The sequence below is a fragment of the Notamacropus eugenii genome, chromosome 1 (genome assembly GCF_028372415.1).
Source record: "Notamacropus eugenii isolate mMacEug1 chromosome 1, mMacEug1.pri_v2, whole genome shotgun sequence".
Classification (NCBI taxonomy): domain Eukaryota; kingdom Metazoa; phylum Chordata; class Mammalia; order Diprotodontia; family Macropodidae; genus Notamacropus; species Notamacropus eugenii.
Window position 1 is genome coordinate 414,253,632 of NC_092872.1, and position 15,183 is coordinate 414,268,814.

General features: G+C 42.0%; 1 protein-coding gene and 1 long non-coding RNA gene across 15 annotated transcripts in view; one reads left to right on the forward strand and one right to left on the reverse strand.

The window, feature by feature from the left end:
• FAM193B (family with sequence similarity 193 member B) overlaps nucleotides 1-15,183 on the forward strand; it is a 43,111-nt gene that overhangs the window by 18,788 nt on the left and 9,140 nt on the right. For all 12 annotated transcript variants that reach the window (XR_011972004.1, XR_011972005.1, XM_072631144.1 and 9 more), the window contains 3 exons: nucleotides 1,654-2,068; nucleotides 2,826-3,021; nucleotides 3,315-3,554. Coding sequence is in view for 10 of the 12 variants with exons in the window: in XM_072631144.1 (XP_072487245.1) it covers nucleotides 1,654-2,068; nucleotides 2,826-3,021; nucleotides 3,315-3,554 (851 nt within the window). In the remaining 2 variants the exon portion in view is untranslated. The remainder of the gene's footprint in view (nucleotides 1-1,653; nucleotides 2,069-2,825; nucleotides 3,022-3,314; nucleotides 3,555-15,183) is intronic.
• LOC140518765 (uncharacterized) overlaps nucleotides 1-15,183 on the reverse strand; it is a 44,870-nt gene that overhangs the window by 7,296 nt on the left and 22,391 nt on the right. Inside the window, exons 3-5 of one of the 3 annotated variants that reach the window (XR_011972006.1) lie at nucleotides 6,246-6,406; nucleotides 5,851-5,936; nucleotides 4,854-5,158 (exon numbers count right to left, since the gene is read on the reverse strand). This is a non-coding gene — a long non-coding RNA (uncharacterized lncRNA). Of the gene's footprint in view, nucleotides 1-4,853; nucleotides 5,159-5,850; nucleotides 5,937-6,245; nucleotides 6,407-15,183 lie in introns of those variants that run through there. The other 2 variants (XR_011972007.1, XR_011972008.1) reach the window with 2 other exon arrangements.

Genomic DNA, 15,183 nt, shown 5'->3' on the forward strand with positions numbered 1-15,183 from the left:
TCCCAGAGAGTTGGAGGTGGCCTGCTATGAGCTGGAAGAGTCAACCTATGAGGTGCCTGAGAAAGCCCTTTAAACTGCAGAGGAGAAATCCTCCTTTCCCTCTGCTTTTATTTCAGGTAACAGACATGCCAATCCCACCCTTTTCCCCTCTCCATCTCCAGATTACATCAACCAGCCTTCCACTTTGGGAGCCTCTGGCCAGAAGACCTACCCCTAGAGCCAAGTGCTCTCCTCTCTGGTGGTTTCCAGTGGAGTACTGACAGGCTCTCCTCTGCCTACCTCACTCAAGTTCTGCAAAACACTTCCTAAGCAGTTCAAGCCCATGTTCAGGAGACTCACTCCACTGGATCTGTACTTGCTGCCAGGATGTACCAGAGGAGCTGGGGCCTAGGGTGCCTAGCAATAATTGTCCTGGTGGAAGTAGAAATATTTCTGTTTCCTTGCTTCTTGCTGCTACCTCTGGACTGGACTTTGATCCCTTTGGCTTGGGGATTGAGGCTTGCTCCTCATTATACCCCTTCTTCCTTGTTTGTGTTTTTTTTGAGAGGAGGAGCCTTGCCAATTGGGAGATGGTAGAATTGGAACCCTCTTTTCTCCACTTTGGATCATACCAGTTTCCCTTGGAGCCCTAGGCATGGTCTAATCCCTTCTGCTTTATTGGTTCCTGATTTGAGGGAAGATGATATCTTTGCTCCTTTCCTTCTAGTCAGACAGGAAGGGATTATGGTAGTATATATCTCTGAGGTACCCTGGGCTGGGAGGAGCTCCTCTGGTGCATTCAGCCATCTTTCCAAGATTGAGGCACATTCCAGACTGCCTGTAGTCAACTCAGATACGGAACCTTGTTTCACAAACTTGTTTCAGCAGGGCATCTCTCTCCTGGCATTCTTCTTGCTTGTTGAATTATTTTAGGACCACAGCGTTTGGATGTCAGTCCCTCTTACATCTTCTTGCTGGAGGGATCCCACTGAATTTCCTATCTCTGACTCCCTACCTATGGGTAGCAATACAACGTTTCTGATCTGTTGTTCAAAGAGACACATCCCAGGACTTGTAAAGCCTTGTGGATGGACTAGTTCTCTGTCCTTCCTTAAGACTACTTCTGTCCTGAAGCTTAATCACTCTAAGAAGATGATGCTTTCAGCTCCTGCAATGAGAATTCCTGGATGAAGCCTTGGGATCGTTAAGACATCACAGACTGGTGTTTCTTCTGTTTAGGACTTTAAAAAAAATTAATGAAATTCATAGCATATTCATATATCAGCACCCTTCAGAATGGAATTGACCAAGGATATTTTTGGAGCCTACTAGTATGAATAAGGCATTCTAGATTCTTTCTCCTTTGATCACATAGCTGCTTGGCTTGCTCTTGGGCAGAGAATCATTATAAAGATTCATGCCCAGCTCCAGAGCCTGGTCTTTTTTTCTCTTTAAGTTTGGGAGAATGTAAAAGGACTTTGACTATATCCAGGACTTAGCCTTCTTCCATAAACTTGTCATTGAGCCTCTACATACCTACCTAGGGAAACAGTTTATCCTACAAAAGTGAAAATGATCATTAATGCATTCCTTTCCCTTCCTCCCTTTCTGGAGGTAACTGGCTTCCCTTCTCCTGACCTTCCTTGATATTTCTTCACTCCTGTCTGCCTGCAGGTGAGGCCTTCCACTCCTCTGAACATCACCGGCACTCAGACCTCACCGCCCCCCCCAACAGTCCCACTGGCCATCCCCAACCACCAGCATCACTGATCCCTGCTCACCCAGGACCCTTTGGATCTCCACCCCATGCCCACATAACCCCAACTGCCCAGGCAGCATCTTTCCCCACACCTGCCCCCAACAATCATGCTCCAGTACCCAAGACACCTTCTGAGTCACCTGCCGCTGCCGCTGCCATTGCTGCCCCACATAGCCCAGCACCATGTAAGAGCCCTCACCTATCCTCTGCCAACATGCCGCTTCTGAAGATGCCTCCTCCACTCTCAGGGTGTAATCACCCCTGCAACGGGCACTGCACTGGGTCTCTGGTCCCTCAAGCTGCCTCACATCAGCTTCCCAGCACTAACAGGTCAGTGAGTAGAAGCATTGGTGGACTTTGCAATACATGGTCAAGGGATGTGGAAACAACCCAGAGAATGTTTGGGGGAGAACTGAGGGGTGGTATTCCTTGAAGGAAATAAGAACTTAGAAAATCAGAGGTGACCAGTATAAATTCTGAGATAGTCAAGATCCTCAGAACTTTCCTTCCCTCAACCTACGAGCTGTTAGCAGTATCCCATTCTTTCTCTCTTTCATGTGAGGGATTAAAGTTCAGATTTTTCATATACAGTGGACCCTATTTTCGGCTTGCTGGTCTGTTACCTAAGCCTCAGCCTTTGGCCCTGGCCTCTTTGTGAGATAATAGTTGTAAATTACCATAAAGCATGATGTTTGATACATGGTATCATGTGATACATGTATCAGTGTTAGCTATTTACTCTAGCTGCTACTTGAGAAGTGAGTACCAAAACTAATTTTCTTTGCCTCTCCTTCCCAGCCTGAGTCCCATATGGCCCTTTTGATTAGTTTTGTCTATCCGGAGACATCCTGAATATGTCCAGACAAGTTACTTCAGCTCTGAGACTCACTTGGGCTGGGGGATGGGCTTTCCTCTGTTCTGAAAACCCAGTAGCAGTGTAGACCCCCAGACTTAGGGTGTCAGGGATGTTAGCCAGTGAAACATGACCTGCTGGATTGTCCTTGGATATGGCATGGAAGTGCCTTTCTTTGCCTTGCTGTGGCTTCTGCTAATATATCCTCACTTCTTGTCCTCCTACTGTTCGCAGAGACCCTGGATGCAAGGGGCACAAGTTTACAAATGGTACTGGCTGCCATCCGCCACAGTCGTGCGATGCAGATGAAGGGCTGGGAGAGGATGAGGACAGCAGCTCAGAACGAAGCTCCTGCACCTCATCCTCCACCACTCAGAAAGATGGGAAATTCTGTGACTGCTGCTACTGCGAGTTCTTCGGACACAACGCGGTGAGTGAGTCCTTGGAGACCCACAGGAGACAGAGAGAGGGAACACTTTAGTTAGCTGGGCCCTCTGCTGCTCTGTGACAGCTCTAGATTGTCTCAGTTGAACTAAGGGCTTGAGTCCACTGAGGGGAGATGCTGATCTCTGAGCTGAGGCAGGATTGGTGCCACTTGGCCTTGGCCCTTCTAGTGCTGGAAAGAAGAATGTTTTTATGTCTCACTACACAGCCTGCATTGGGGGCTGGAAAGGTGTGGGCTTCCCAAGCTCGGAGTCTAACATCAAGACGCCCCTCTTCCAGCCCCCCGCTGCCCCAACAAGTCGCAACTATGCCGAGATCCGAGAGAAGCTACGCTCACGGCTGACAAAGAGGAAAGAGGAGCTGCCCCAGAAGATGGGCCTGGCAGGGAGTGGCCCAGGTGAGCCAGCCGTGGACCATCGGGATGTAGATGAGCTGCTGGACTACATCAACAGTACTGAGCCCAAACCCCTCAATAGTGCCAAGGCAGCCAAGCGAGCCCGTCACAAACTGAAGAAGAAGGTAGGTTAGAAACGATTGGCTTCAACCACCCCCTCACTTTTGAGAAATTATGGTTTGCTTCAACCTGGGGTGGGCTCAACTTCAGTTGTTTCTAAAATATTTATTAAATACCTCCTTGTGCAAGGCCATGTAATAAGTATTGGAGAGAAGAAGATAGATATGACACAGGCCCTCCTCTCAAGGAGCTGAACCATAAGGATGGGAGGGATTAATTAATTAATGAAGCAAATAATTATGACATAAGAGAAAAGTAGATAAGTGCGAAAGGAGAGGTCCCCATAAAGTTCTAGGATAAAATTTGAGGAGAGAGGTCACTTTAAACTGGATAATAGGATATCATCACTGAAAGCTTTGTGGATGAAGTAGCACCTGAGTTGTGTCTTGAGGACCTGGCCATCAGGAAATGGAGTGAGGGTTGAAGAGCAGTTCATCACAATAATGAAATACATTGTGAACAAAGACTTGGAGATGGACAAAGGTAGAACAAGAATGAGGAAACAAGGGGAAAAGTCTGTTGAACAGCTGAAAGAATGGGAAGTAATAAGATGTTGTTGGAGAGGGTTTGGGCCAACTCTCAGGGTATGAGGCAATCTTGGGGAAATGCTAGAGAAAGAGAGAGAGAGCATATTGCTCTCCTGGACTGGGAAACATGGGCATTGTTACTATAAGGGCCTGGTGGGATTCTGTAGTTTTCCCCTAACCTTCTATTACCAGTCATGATCATGGTCTCGTCACCTCTCTGCTATGCTACAGGTAGTAAATAGCTCTGAGTCCTGGGGGATTTGTATCTTCAGGCTGTAGCTCAGTTGTGATTCTAGTTCCTAGGGCAGCAGAAATGATTGTGTTTTCCTCTAGCCCAGGGTATTCCTGGGGTATTTCATGAAGCTCAAAACAGAGAATAAGAAGAAAGATAAAGGAGATGTGTGTTGAAATCCTTCATTTCCCAAGAAGCTCTAGCAGGGTAGGAAACTTAATGCCTGGCCTCTAATGTTGCTTCACTGAATTGCAGGCCAGACCAGTAGGTGAGATGTCTGTTTGAGGTGTGTTGTCTCAGAGCCTAGCAGGGCACCCCACTTTACGCCTGCCTGTAGGATGTGGTCACCATTTCCTCTCTGACAGTGTGTTTTTTTCTGTCACAGAGGGGCTCATTTAGTTGGAGTGAAAACTCTGCTGGTTTTTCTGTTTTCTTTGAATAGTGGTTCACTGGTAAGACTCCCAAGTAGGGCTCTGGTAATCTCTCTGTTGACTCACAATAAAGGTGACTTGACCAGATAGCATTAAAAATTAACACATTTAATGATATTCATAACTTTTATTGTCTTGCATTATAATTAGGCATAGGTGGCAAGCAGTTCAGGTAAAATTGCCACAATTCATATTACTTTTATTTTGTTGAAATAATTCTTATTATGACCATAACCCTTTGCTCAGAGTCAGTCCAATGCTTTACCCTGGTGTGGAAATGAACCTGAAGTCTAGAAGGTTGTGCCAGGGGAACGCAGGCCCTCGAACATTTGAAGCTTGGTAATATCTTGAAGAGATTGGGGGCAGTAGGAAGTAGCAGGCCAGTCCTGAGTTCAAGGATAGGCAGTAATGTTTTATACCTGAGGAAATAGACGTAGTTGAGTTTCTTTCTCTGACCTGGCAATATATTGTGTCTGTGGTCTCAGGACTAGTCTGGCTAAGTGTGGAGAAGCTATTCCTCACAAGGTTGACTGCAGATGATGATTTTTGTTTTTAAATCACAGTAAGTCATGAAGACAGTCTGTCAAGACATACATGGAAGAATCTGGTATATATTAATGAAGGGACTACTCATACTTACAAAATCATAGATTCTTAAGGTATAAATAGGAACTTAAACAAAAATACCTGATGTAAATAGAGAAGCACGGGGCATAGATCTTGGGTGTGGGGGTGGTATGTAGAGAAAAGTTCAGTTTGGCTGAATCATAGAGTGGTGCCTGTTTGTGGAGGGCTTTAAATAATGAGCAGTGTAGTTTGAACTTATTCAGTAGGCAATACGAAGGTCCTGAAGATTTTTACTCTTTCATATATGTGTGCAAGGCCATGTACTAAGTACTGGAGGCAGGAAGATAGATATAACACAGACCCTCCTCTGAAGGAGCTGATTCACACAGAGGATAAATTGGAGATAATCTCAGAGGGAAGTCCCTACTATTAAGAGGAATCAGGAAAGGCTTTGTGTAGAAGGTGAGATTTTAACTGGGGCTTGAAGGAAGCCAGGGAGGTAAGAAGATGGCGAGGAGGAGGGAGAGAATTTTAAAATGCTTACTCAGGAGGTGGAGTTTCCTGTGGGAGAAGCAACAAGGAGGCTGGTGTCACTGGATCACAGAGTAGTGGGAGTAAGGGATAAGATAGCTGGAATGATAGGAACACACCAGGTTATGAAGGGATTTGAATGCCAAACAAGATTTTATATTTGATCCTGGAGGTAAGAAGGAGCCACTGGAGAGTCTATTGAATAGGAGTCTATAAACTTTATGGAGTATGGACAGGAATAGGGAAGAGACTTAAGGCAGGGAGACTAACCAGAACTCTTACAGCAATCCAGGCATGAGGTGATGAAGGCCTGCACCAGAGTGGTGACAGAATTGCAGGAAAGCAGAGGGTCTATACAAGAGACAAGAGTGGGTCTGTACAAACAAAGGTAGAATGAACAGGACTTACCTGATATGGGAAGACAGAGAGTAAGGAGTTGAGGATGACACCGAGAATGACACATACATATGATCTTTGTCCATTCACGTTTATATGTGTCATTTTTCAAATGCTGCTGTTAATGTGTTATATGCCTTTTTAAAGTGTCCTTTCCACTGTACATTTGGTTCCTGCCAAAAGAGCAGTTTACAAATGTAGATAAAATAATGAGAATTTAATCCAGACTTAAGCTTCATAAAATTTTTTTGGATTGAGACAGGCAGGAGTGGGTGGAATTGGTGGTCTCCAGCTGGGAATATTTAAGGAACACTGATTGCTTTGGGGATATAGCTTGCATGAGAGTGTCTTATTTTAACATTACAAGGATACTTGACCTCTAGGTACATTTTTCACTTGATAGAGAATATAGCACTGCCACACCCTAGTAGTTGACCTTTGACAGACTGAAAAAAATTCATCACCTACTAGCCAACCTTCTATTTCTGTGTCTCTCCACATTTAGTTAGATTGCTTCTCTTAAGAGAGATCCATCACTGGGGCTATTAGCCTTTCCAGCTTGGTCAGTACTTGAGTACTGTCACTGTAGTTTCTGAGAATTTGAGTTTACCTTTACACCACAGTCAAACATCTAAGAAACTGAATGGAGGAACAACCTTACGGTACAATCTAAAAAATAATCTATCCTTTTTAAGCTCCCTCTTGGAGGGGGGAAGATTTTAATTGATATATTTGGTTTATTACCTAGATTTCCCTCTCCTCACTTCTGGAAAACTATCTCTTATAACAAAGAATTATTTTTAAATAAAAAACAAAGAAGAAAAAAGTTCAGTAAAACTGATCAGTGAGTAGAAATATATGCCGTTAAGTTCATTGTTTCATGCCTGTGGATCCTCTACTTCTGCAAAGAAATAGGAGCAGGTGTTTTTTCATAATTCATTTTTGGGGCCAAGCTTTTTCTTTGTAATTTTGTAGCATTCATTTTTGATTTGTGGTGGTTGATATTTCCATCAGGTCCTTAACCCTAATTGCCTCATCCTGGGTCATCTCTAGCCATCCTGATGAGTAGATACTCTATCTGGGGCTCTGCAGGAGAAGTGAGGCTGGTGACCTGCACAGCCCTCCCTCACTCAGAACAAAGTCAAGTACAAGTCATGCCATTATTTCTCTGATGGCATAGTCTTCGGCAATGAAGTTCGAAGACCCACCCACATCCACACCCACACCCACACCCATACCCACCCCCCCTCCCACACACTGTAGTCATTGCATAATTTTTTCTTGACTGTGTCTACTTCACTTTGCATCAGTTCATGTAAGTTTTTCCATGTTTCTGTTTTCATCATACTAGCTATCATACTATAGGGCTACAAAATTCTTATATGTTCTTATATTACAATTTGTTTAACTTTTTCCCCAATCGGTGGCTATCTCCCCATTCTAAGACCATCGGTGCATCTTCCACTCACTGCCTAACAAGCTCAGGGGCACTGTATATAATTTCTCCATTGTTGTATTTTTGAGTTCCCTGGATTAACCAATACTCTTCTCTTCATATTAGGTGAAGTGTACTTACCTTTAATTATACAACTCCTATTTACCAGGCTAAGGGAGTATTCCTTTGCTGTTTTTTTGCCTTCCATTAGAAGGTCTCAGCTAGGTTCTTAATTACCCAAATATCTTTATTCCTTTCTTAGCATCAGACCTGTCGTATGTCTAATCTTTGGATTTCCTCCAGTTTGTCTCTCTTTTTGTGGAGGTGTTCTCAGAGACTGAATGAAGAAGCTGAGTAAACTCTTCATTGTCTTTTTTCAGCTGTACTTTACTTCTTGGGCCTTGCCCAGAATTGCAACTACTTTTAATAAGAGATCTGACTTTAATGGGTTTTTATATACATCTAGTCATATATCTGTGTACATACACAAACATATAACATAGACATGTTTACCTAACTTGCATATCATTTAGCTGTCTTCCATGTTTCTGATTCTTAGGCTGCTCATGAGAAAATTTTTTTGTTGAGCATTTGTATTACCACTATCTTTTTGGCTATTAGGGCCTGTCCTCTTAGACTTTAAATATATGTAGCACTTTGCCAATCCTGTCTGTACTCATCAAACAGCTATTGACACCCACTATTTTTCAGTAGAGTTGATGGACGGGCTTGATATAGCTCAGCCCCACTTGAGAAGGGTTGGGTGAGAGGGTATAGGTGTATAGGTGATGGGTACCTTAACAGTCATCTTTTTCAAATGCTTTGTTTTATAGATTAGGAAACAGATCCAGAGCAGTAACATGACTTGTCAGAGTTCACACAGGTAGTAAAAAGAGAACGAACCAGTGTTTAAACCAAAACCCTCTGACTCCATATCTAACCCTCTTTCAACCACCCTGGGCTGGGCTCTCCACTGACTTTTTCTCTTTACTTGGCAGCCACTCTGGTGCCACTGAACTCTCTTTAAGACTATCTTACCCCAAAATGAGAATGAGAGCCTCATATTATATTGAAATGACTTCTTGCAGTCATCTTGTATGGCCTCCTTCCACCATTATATGATAACTTTCTTATTCATATAACACCCAGAGAAGTAGGTTTTATTATTCTCATTTTACAAGTAAGGTAACTAGATGGTGAGTTGACTTGCTTGAGACAACACAGCTAATACGTTGAAGAGCCCCAGGTCTCTTGATTCCAAGGTCAGCACTTTTCTCTTTCCTTCCATGCTTCTCATGTGATTGTCAGTATAATGCTGTCCTTGTATGATTCCTCTCTCTTCACATCATGTAGGTCTCAGTTCCTCCTTTCTCCTCCATGTAAGATGCCACTTTTCACTAAACATTATATGAGCTTCTCCTGGTCTACCTCATATTTCAGACTTGCTCTCTTCCTACTTCATTTATCTTAAACATTCATTAGGCACAATGGTGTGTGCATTGTACTCAGTGCTAGGGAGAATCAGAGTTTAGATAAAACATAGAACAGTTCCTGCTCTCCTGGAGTTTGTTATAATTTAGCAATATGACAGGTGTAGATACAGCTGTCATACAAATAATCATTGCTTTAGGAAATTGCATACAGTGCTTTATATGATCTGATCAGGAAAATGTCATTACCAATTGGAAGTTAGAATAAGGGAAAGATTTCTGTAGAATGTGACCTCTGAGTTGATTTTTAAGGATGGATAAAGAATTTAACAGGAAAAAAGGGAGAGAATATTCCTGGAAGAGGGAACAACAGCCTTAGCAGGAAAACCAGGAGGTAATGGATAATCAAAGACTCCCTATGAGCACTGAAAATCTTTGAGTAGAGGAATGTATTAATTAAATCCATGCAGAAGGAATATTAATCAGATAGTAGCATGAAGGATGGGTTGGAGAGGTAAAAGTAGAGGTGAAAAGACCTGTTAAGAAGCTATTTCATTCGTTTCAAGCAAGTAGTAATCAGGGCTTGAATGAGGTCAGTGGGAAGAGAGAAGATGGGACAGGTGTGAGAGGTATAGTGAAAGAAGAATCTGTAGGAATTGGTAACTGGAGATGTGAAGGAGGGAAGAATCAAAGATAACTCCAAATTATAAACAAGAATGCTGGAGAAAATGGTGATGTGACTAACAGAAAAAAGTGAGTTGAGTGAGAAAGCAGGTGTTGAGGGATAGGTAAAGCAGGGTCAGCTTTGGACCTACTGAAGTTTTGGGACATCCAGGTGGAAATATCCATGGGGCAGTAGGATGCTGTTCTGGAACCCAGAGGTATCAAATCTGGATACAGATTTAGAAGACATTTGGGTTGGCAGATGATGGGTAGGTAATGGGAGTTAATGAGGTTGCAAATGGAAAAGTTGTAGAAAGAAGTAGAAAGGACAAATGTAAAATCTTGGGAGATATATTTTTTTCTCAATGGGATGAGGAACCTGTGAAGGAAGTCTAGCCAGGAGCATGTGTTATCGCTAAAGCCAAAAGAATATCCACTAGGAAGAGGTGATCCACAGAGTCAAAAGCTGCAGAGAAGACAGAGGATGGAGAACAAAAATAAGGCCATTGTAATGAGTTATTATAGTCACTGGTGATCTTGGGAGGAACAATCCAATAGAGACAGAAGCCATATTAAAAAAGATTGAGGAGAGTGAGGAAGTAGAGATTTAGGGTGTAGATAGTTTTTTCAGTAAGTTTGTCCATGGAAGGGGAGGAGAGAGATAGGATAAGAGTGGGGAGATTGGAACTTTGTTTGTATTAGGTGTGAAGGAGCCAGTGGAAAGCGAGAGACTAAAGATACATCAGGTTTAGTACAGTCACAGCCTGTCCTCTTGAGTAACAAAGGACTTCTCTGAGAGATTATGTGTCTTGAGTTTGTCCTTTCATATAACATTGAAAGTTGAGGTCTCAATTAGATACCCAGTGCCATTTTGCCTTAGAGCTGGCTTCTTTGAGTTTTCTTTCACGTTCTGTCTGCCAGAAGCAAATATCCATAAAGAACCTAAATCATAGATTTGTGGACTATATGAATCTGGAAGGAATTTTAAGGACCACCTAATCTAGTTTACTCATTTTACAGATTATGGGATCATAAATTTCAAGCTAGAAGTGAACTTAAAGCTCTCTAGTCAGACCCTTCCTTTTATAAATGAGCCCCTAAGAGGCTTGATTTACTCAAGGTCACAAAATGAGGTCGAGCTGAAACTTGCCCCAAAGTTGACGTCCCTTGACTTCCAGTATTTCCACTAAGCCACACTGAATCCCTTGGAAGAGGATAGCACCATTATATTCATTCACTTCATTCAACAAACATTTATTTAGTGTTTGCTGTGTGCAAGATCCTGTGTTAAATTCAAGGATAGATACAGAGATGCATAGGGACACACACAGTCCCTCCCATTAAAAACCTTAGAGTACTGTGGTAGGGTCTTGAAGATGTGGGCATAAATAACTACACTAGAATTTAAGATGTAATACAGGCCACAGGAGGGGCATGAACAAAATACTGCAGGGTTTCAGAGGAGGGGAGGATTCTCTTGAGGCTAGGGGGATCAGAGTATTTATTCTTCATGGAGAAAACTGGCATTTGAATTTGGCTTCTCTGGGAAGATACCGTCCATTTGCTTTAGATCTGGCTTCACTAAGCCTTAATTTCCTCAGCTATTAAAGGAGGTAGGTAGATAGGAGTAGTTTTTGAGGTCTGTGATTGTGTGAATCTCAATCTGCTGATTATAGTCAGCATTACTGATCAGTGACACTGACGGTGTCATTTTGCTCTATATGTGTCCCTTAGCTCATGTAAATGCTCTTGTACTTCTTGGCCTAGAGTGGAAAGAGATTTGAACCTGGATTCTTGTCTGTTCTGTCGCTTACTAGTCCTATGACCTTCAAAAGTTCCTGAACTTCTGTGAGTTTCCATTTTCTCAATGGGGATAACAGTCTCTGCCTTGCTTACTATGTAGAGCTGGATGAGCTAATGGATGCTAAAAGGATTTGTAAATTGAAGCCCCTGGAGCTATATTAGGTGGTGGCTTGGAAGGATTTAGTAGTTATAAGGGTAAGTTAACTTCCTTACTCCAGGAATGGCCTCTGGAAATTTCACCTAATTTGTGAGCACCAGTGCTCCTTAATTGAAGGCAGCCTGGCTTAGTGGATAGAGAGCTAGTCTTAGTATGCAAAAGACCAGTCCATAAGAAGCCCAACTCTGACACCTCATGCTTTTGTGACTTGAGAAAAATCACTTCACTGCTCAGTGCCCCAAGCATCTTTAGTAGTTGCTGCAAAGATACCGATCTGCCCTCTGGCAAAATGCTCTGAGCGGGGTGGGGTGGGGGGGCTCCTTACCCAAATAAAATGACTAGGTCAAAGGAAAAAAAACAAAGCAACAACATTAAATTGGACTGTATATCTGACCTCTGTGCTTTCCTGATGTTGTGTAGCATGCCACCAGGTGGCATGCTAGTATCCCAGATTGTTACTGAAGCTACATGCAGATTATTTTTGAATTAAATTCGTGAATTCTGGACACATGGATTTTGGATCATTGAAAAAACTTAGATTAACCTTGAGTTATATTTCCCTTCGCATGCTAAGCTGGTTTCCTTTGTAAAGTTGTTAATCTTGAGGCTGTTGTTGAAATAATAATGAAGGCAACAAGATGGTGGTCTGTGTCTGTGCTTTCTGTGGAGGGATGACGATAAAGAATGTATTCCCTTTTATCCCCTTATCCTAAGAACCTTTAGGGGTATGTAGTCTTTTAGCTTTAATTTTACTCTTCCTTACTTCCTTGTGATGTAGCTTTTAGCTCTAAGAAGTCTGTGAAGTAGATTAAAAGTCCTATCTTAATATTCCCTTACATATTTATTTTTATTTAGTGTGACCTTTAAGAAGAAATCCCAAATCACTCTGGTTTTCATCAATTGGCCAACTGTAGGTCCCAGGCCAAGCTTCTCTTGGTCATTGTTTGTGCTGATTGGCTTCTCCTGAATGTAAATAGCAGTTGTTTCTGTTTTTGCCAGAAACCCTAAAGGTCTTCCCCTCTGAGTGTTTTTGTTTGTGGGATGTTGTTGGGTTTTTTTTTTACTAGGTAAAACAAGTCATTCTTTGCCTCCTTTCTTACTTAGCTTTAATCACTGATTGGACATTATCCTAGTCAAACTGAGACCTGTCAAAGACCTTAGCTTAAAAAAGCCAAGGTCTCCCACTGTACCCAGGGCCATCTCCAGTCATCCTGATCTGTATCTTGCTACTGGACACAGATGGCTCTGGAGGAGAGAGTGAGGCTGGTGACTTTGCATAGCCCTCCCTCACTTATTTAGTGTGGCTATTTTTAAAATGCCTTCACATAAATGGACTCACTTAAAGTCTTAGTATCCTAAGGGACCGGAGGTTGACTGTTCTAGCTGGTGTGGCAGGGTCAGAGTCAGCTCCATGCTTATCATCTCAGTCACAAACTGTACCTACTGAAAATCTTTGGTAAAAAGCCAGCTTTAGCATAATGGGAGGAGCACTGAATTTGGAGTCATAGAGGTAGATCTGAGGGTTCATCAGAAGCCCTCTAGTCCTACTCTCCTAGTTTACATTGGAAGAAATGGAGGCCCAGGAAAGTTGTTACTTTTCTGAGGTCACATAAGTAGTAAGTGTAGGAGATAGGATTTGAATCCAGGCCCACAGGCTCCAGAGCCAGAGTGCTTTCCACTATACTATATCATCTTAGGTCCTGAATTTGAATCCTGACTCTTGCTTTCTGTTTGTGTGACTTTAAGCAAGTCATTTAACTTTTATGGTCTTCAGTTTCCTCATATGTAAAATCAGAAGGCAAGGCTACTTGACTTCTTTCCCTCTCTAAATTCTATGACTTCTCTAGCCCAGCATCTTCATAGCAGAAATCCTCTTTACAGCACCTGCTTTCTGTTTCAGTGCCCCCAGTATCTGAAAATTCATCATATCTCTATGAGGGAGTCAAGGACAGTTGGTGTTATTTCCATTTTAGAAATTCAAAAGCCAGGGCCTGATGAGATTAAGCCATTTGTCCAAGGTTCCTTGATATTTCTCCCTGCAATCTTAGGCTACAACTATATAAATGAGTGTGTGTGTGTGTGTGTGTGTATGCACATATATATAGGTGTATATATGTATGTATACACACATATACATATTTATTTATTTCTTTTATAGAGCTTCTGTGCCCAAAGAAGTTTTACATCTTTTATCTCATTTTTATTTTCACAATTGCTCTGTGAGATTGGTAAGATAGATATTATCTCCTTTTTATAGTCAAAAGAACCTCCCATTTCAGTTAAGTCAGTCAGTAATAAGCATTTAAGTACTTCCTCTGTACCAGGTATTGTGCTAAGTGCCAAGGGTACAAAGAAAAATACTCCCCCACCATACACAAATTTCCCCCCCCCAAAACAGCCCCTACTCTCAAGGAGCTCATAGTCGAATAGCAATCTAATAAAGTCTGTAGGAATTTCATCTCTTTCCTCACTTCAGACCTGTGAAGTGGGTAGGACAGATTTTATTTTCCTGTTTTCACAGATGAGAAAACAGCCTTGGGGAAGGGAAGTGAACTTGCCTAAGGTGACATAACAGGTTCAGCTGGGATTCAGTCTAAGACTAGACTTCTTTGCTCTTGTCCCACAGCTAATTAGGGATTGACCCTCTACAGCGGGAGGAGTAGGATTTTATGAACCAGATATCAAGTTTCCATCATGGCTCACATCTCAACTATGTTAAAAGCAGTTCTAGCAAGGCTTATACCAAGTTATAGGTGATACTGAAATTTATTAGAAGGCTTATAGATGGAATGGCCATGTTTTGTCAAGGATACACAGGGGATATAAAAACACATGTGAAAATGAGGTCTCATATATATGTCTGTGTATACATATATATTACATATTATGTATATATGGGGTCATATATATGTGCGTGTGTGTGTATACACACACACATATACATATATACAAACAAAACAAGTCTAATCTCTCTCCATATGACAGTCCTTCAAGTAATTGAAGCCAGCTATCATGTCTTCCCTTCTGTAGGCTTAAAATATCCCCAGTTTCTTCAACCTCTCATTATGAATTTGTGGCACTTTACTAATTTTGTTATCTTCTTCGGGATGCTCCCAAGCTTAGTTATTTCTTTCTTGAGCTATGGCACCCAGAACACAGTACTCCAGATATAGTCTGGAGACAATCACCTTATTCCTGGATACTATGTCTCTTACTGCAGTCCAAGATTGCAAGTTGTTTTGGCTTCCATGTTACACTGCTGACTCAGTGAATTTGCAGGTCCACTAAAACCATTAGATATTTTTCATACAAATCTGTTTAAATATGTCTGCCCCATTTCAAACAAAACACAAGCAAAACTTAACATTCTTAGGAAAATCACACATATGGTACCAAAGTCATTATTCTTATTCTTTTTTCAAAAATTTGTTTTCAGTTTTCAACAATCATTTCCATAAATCT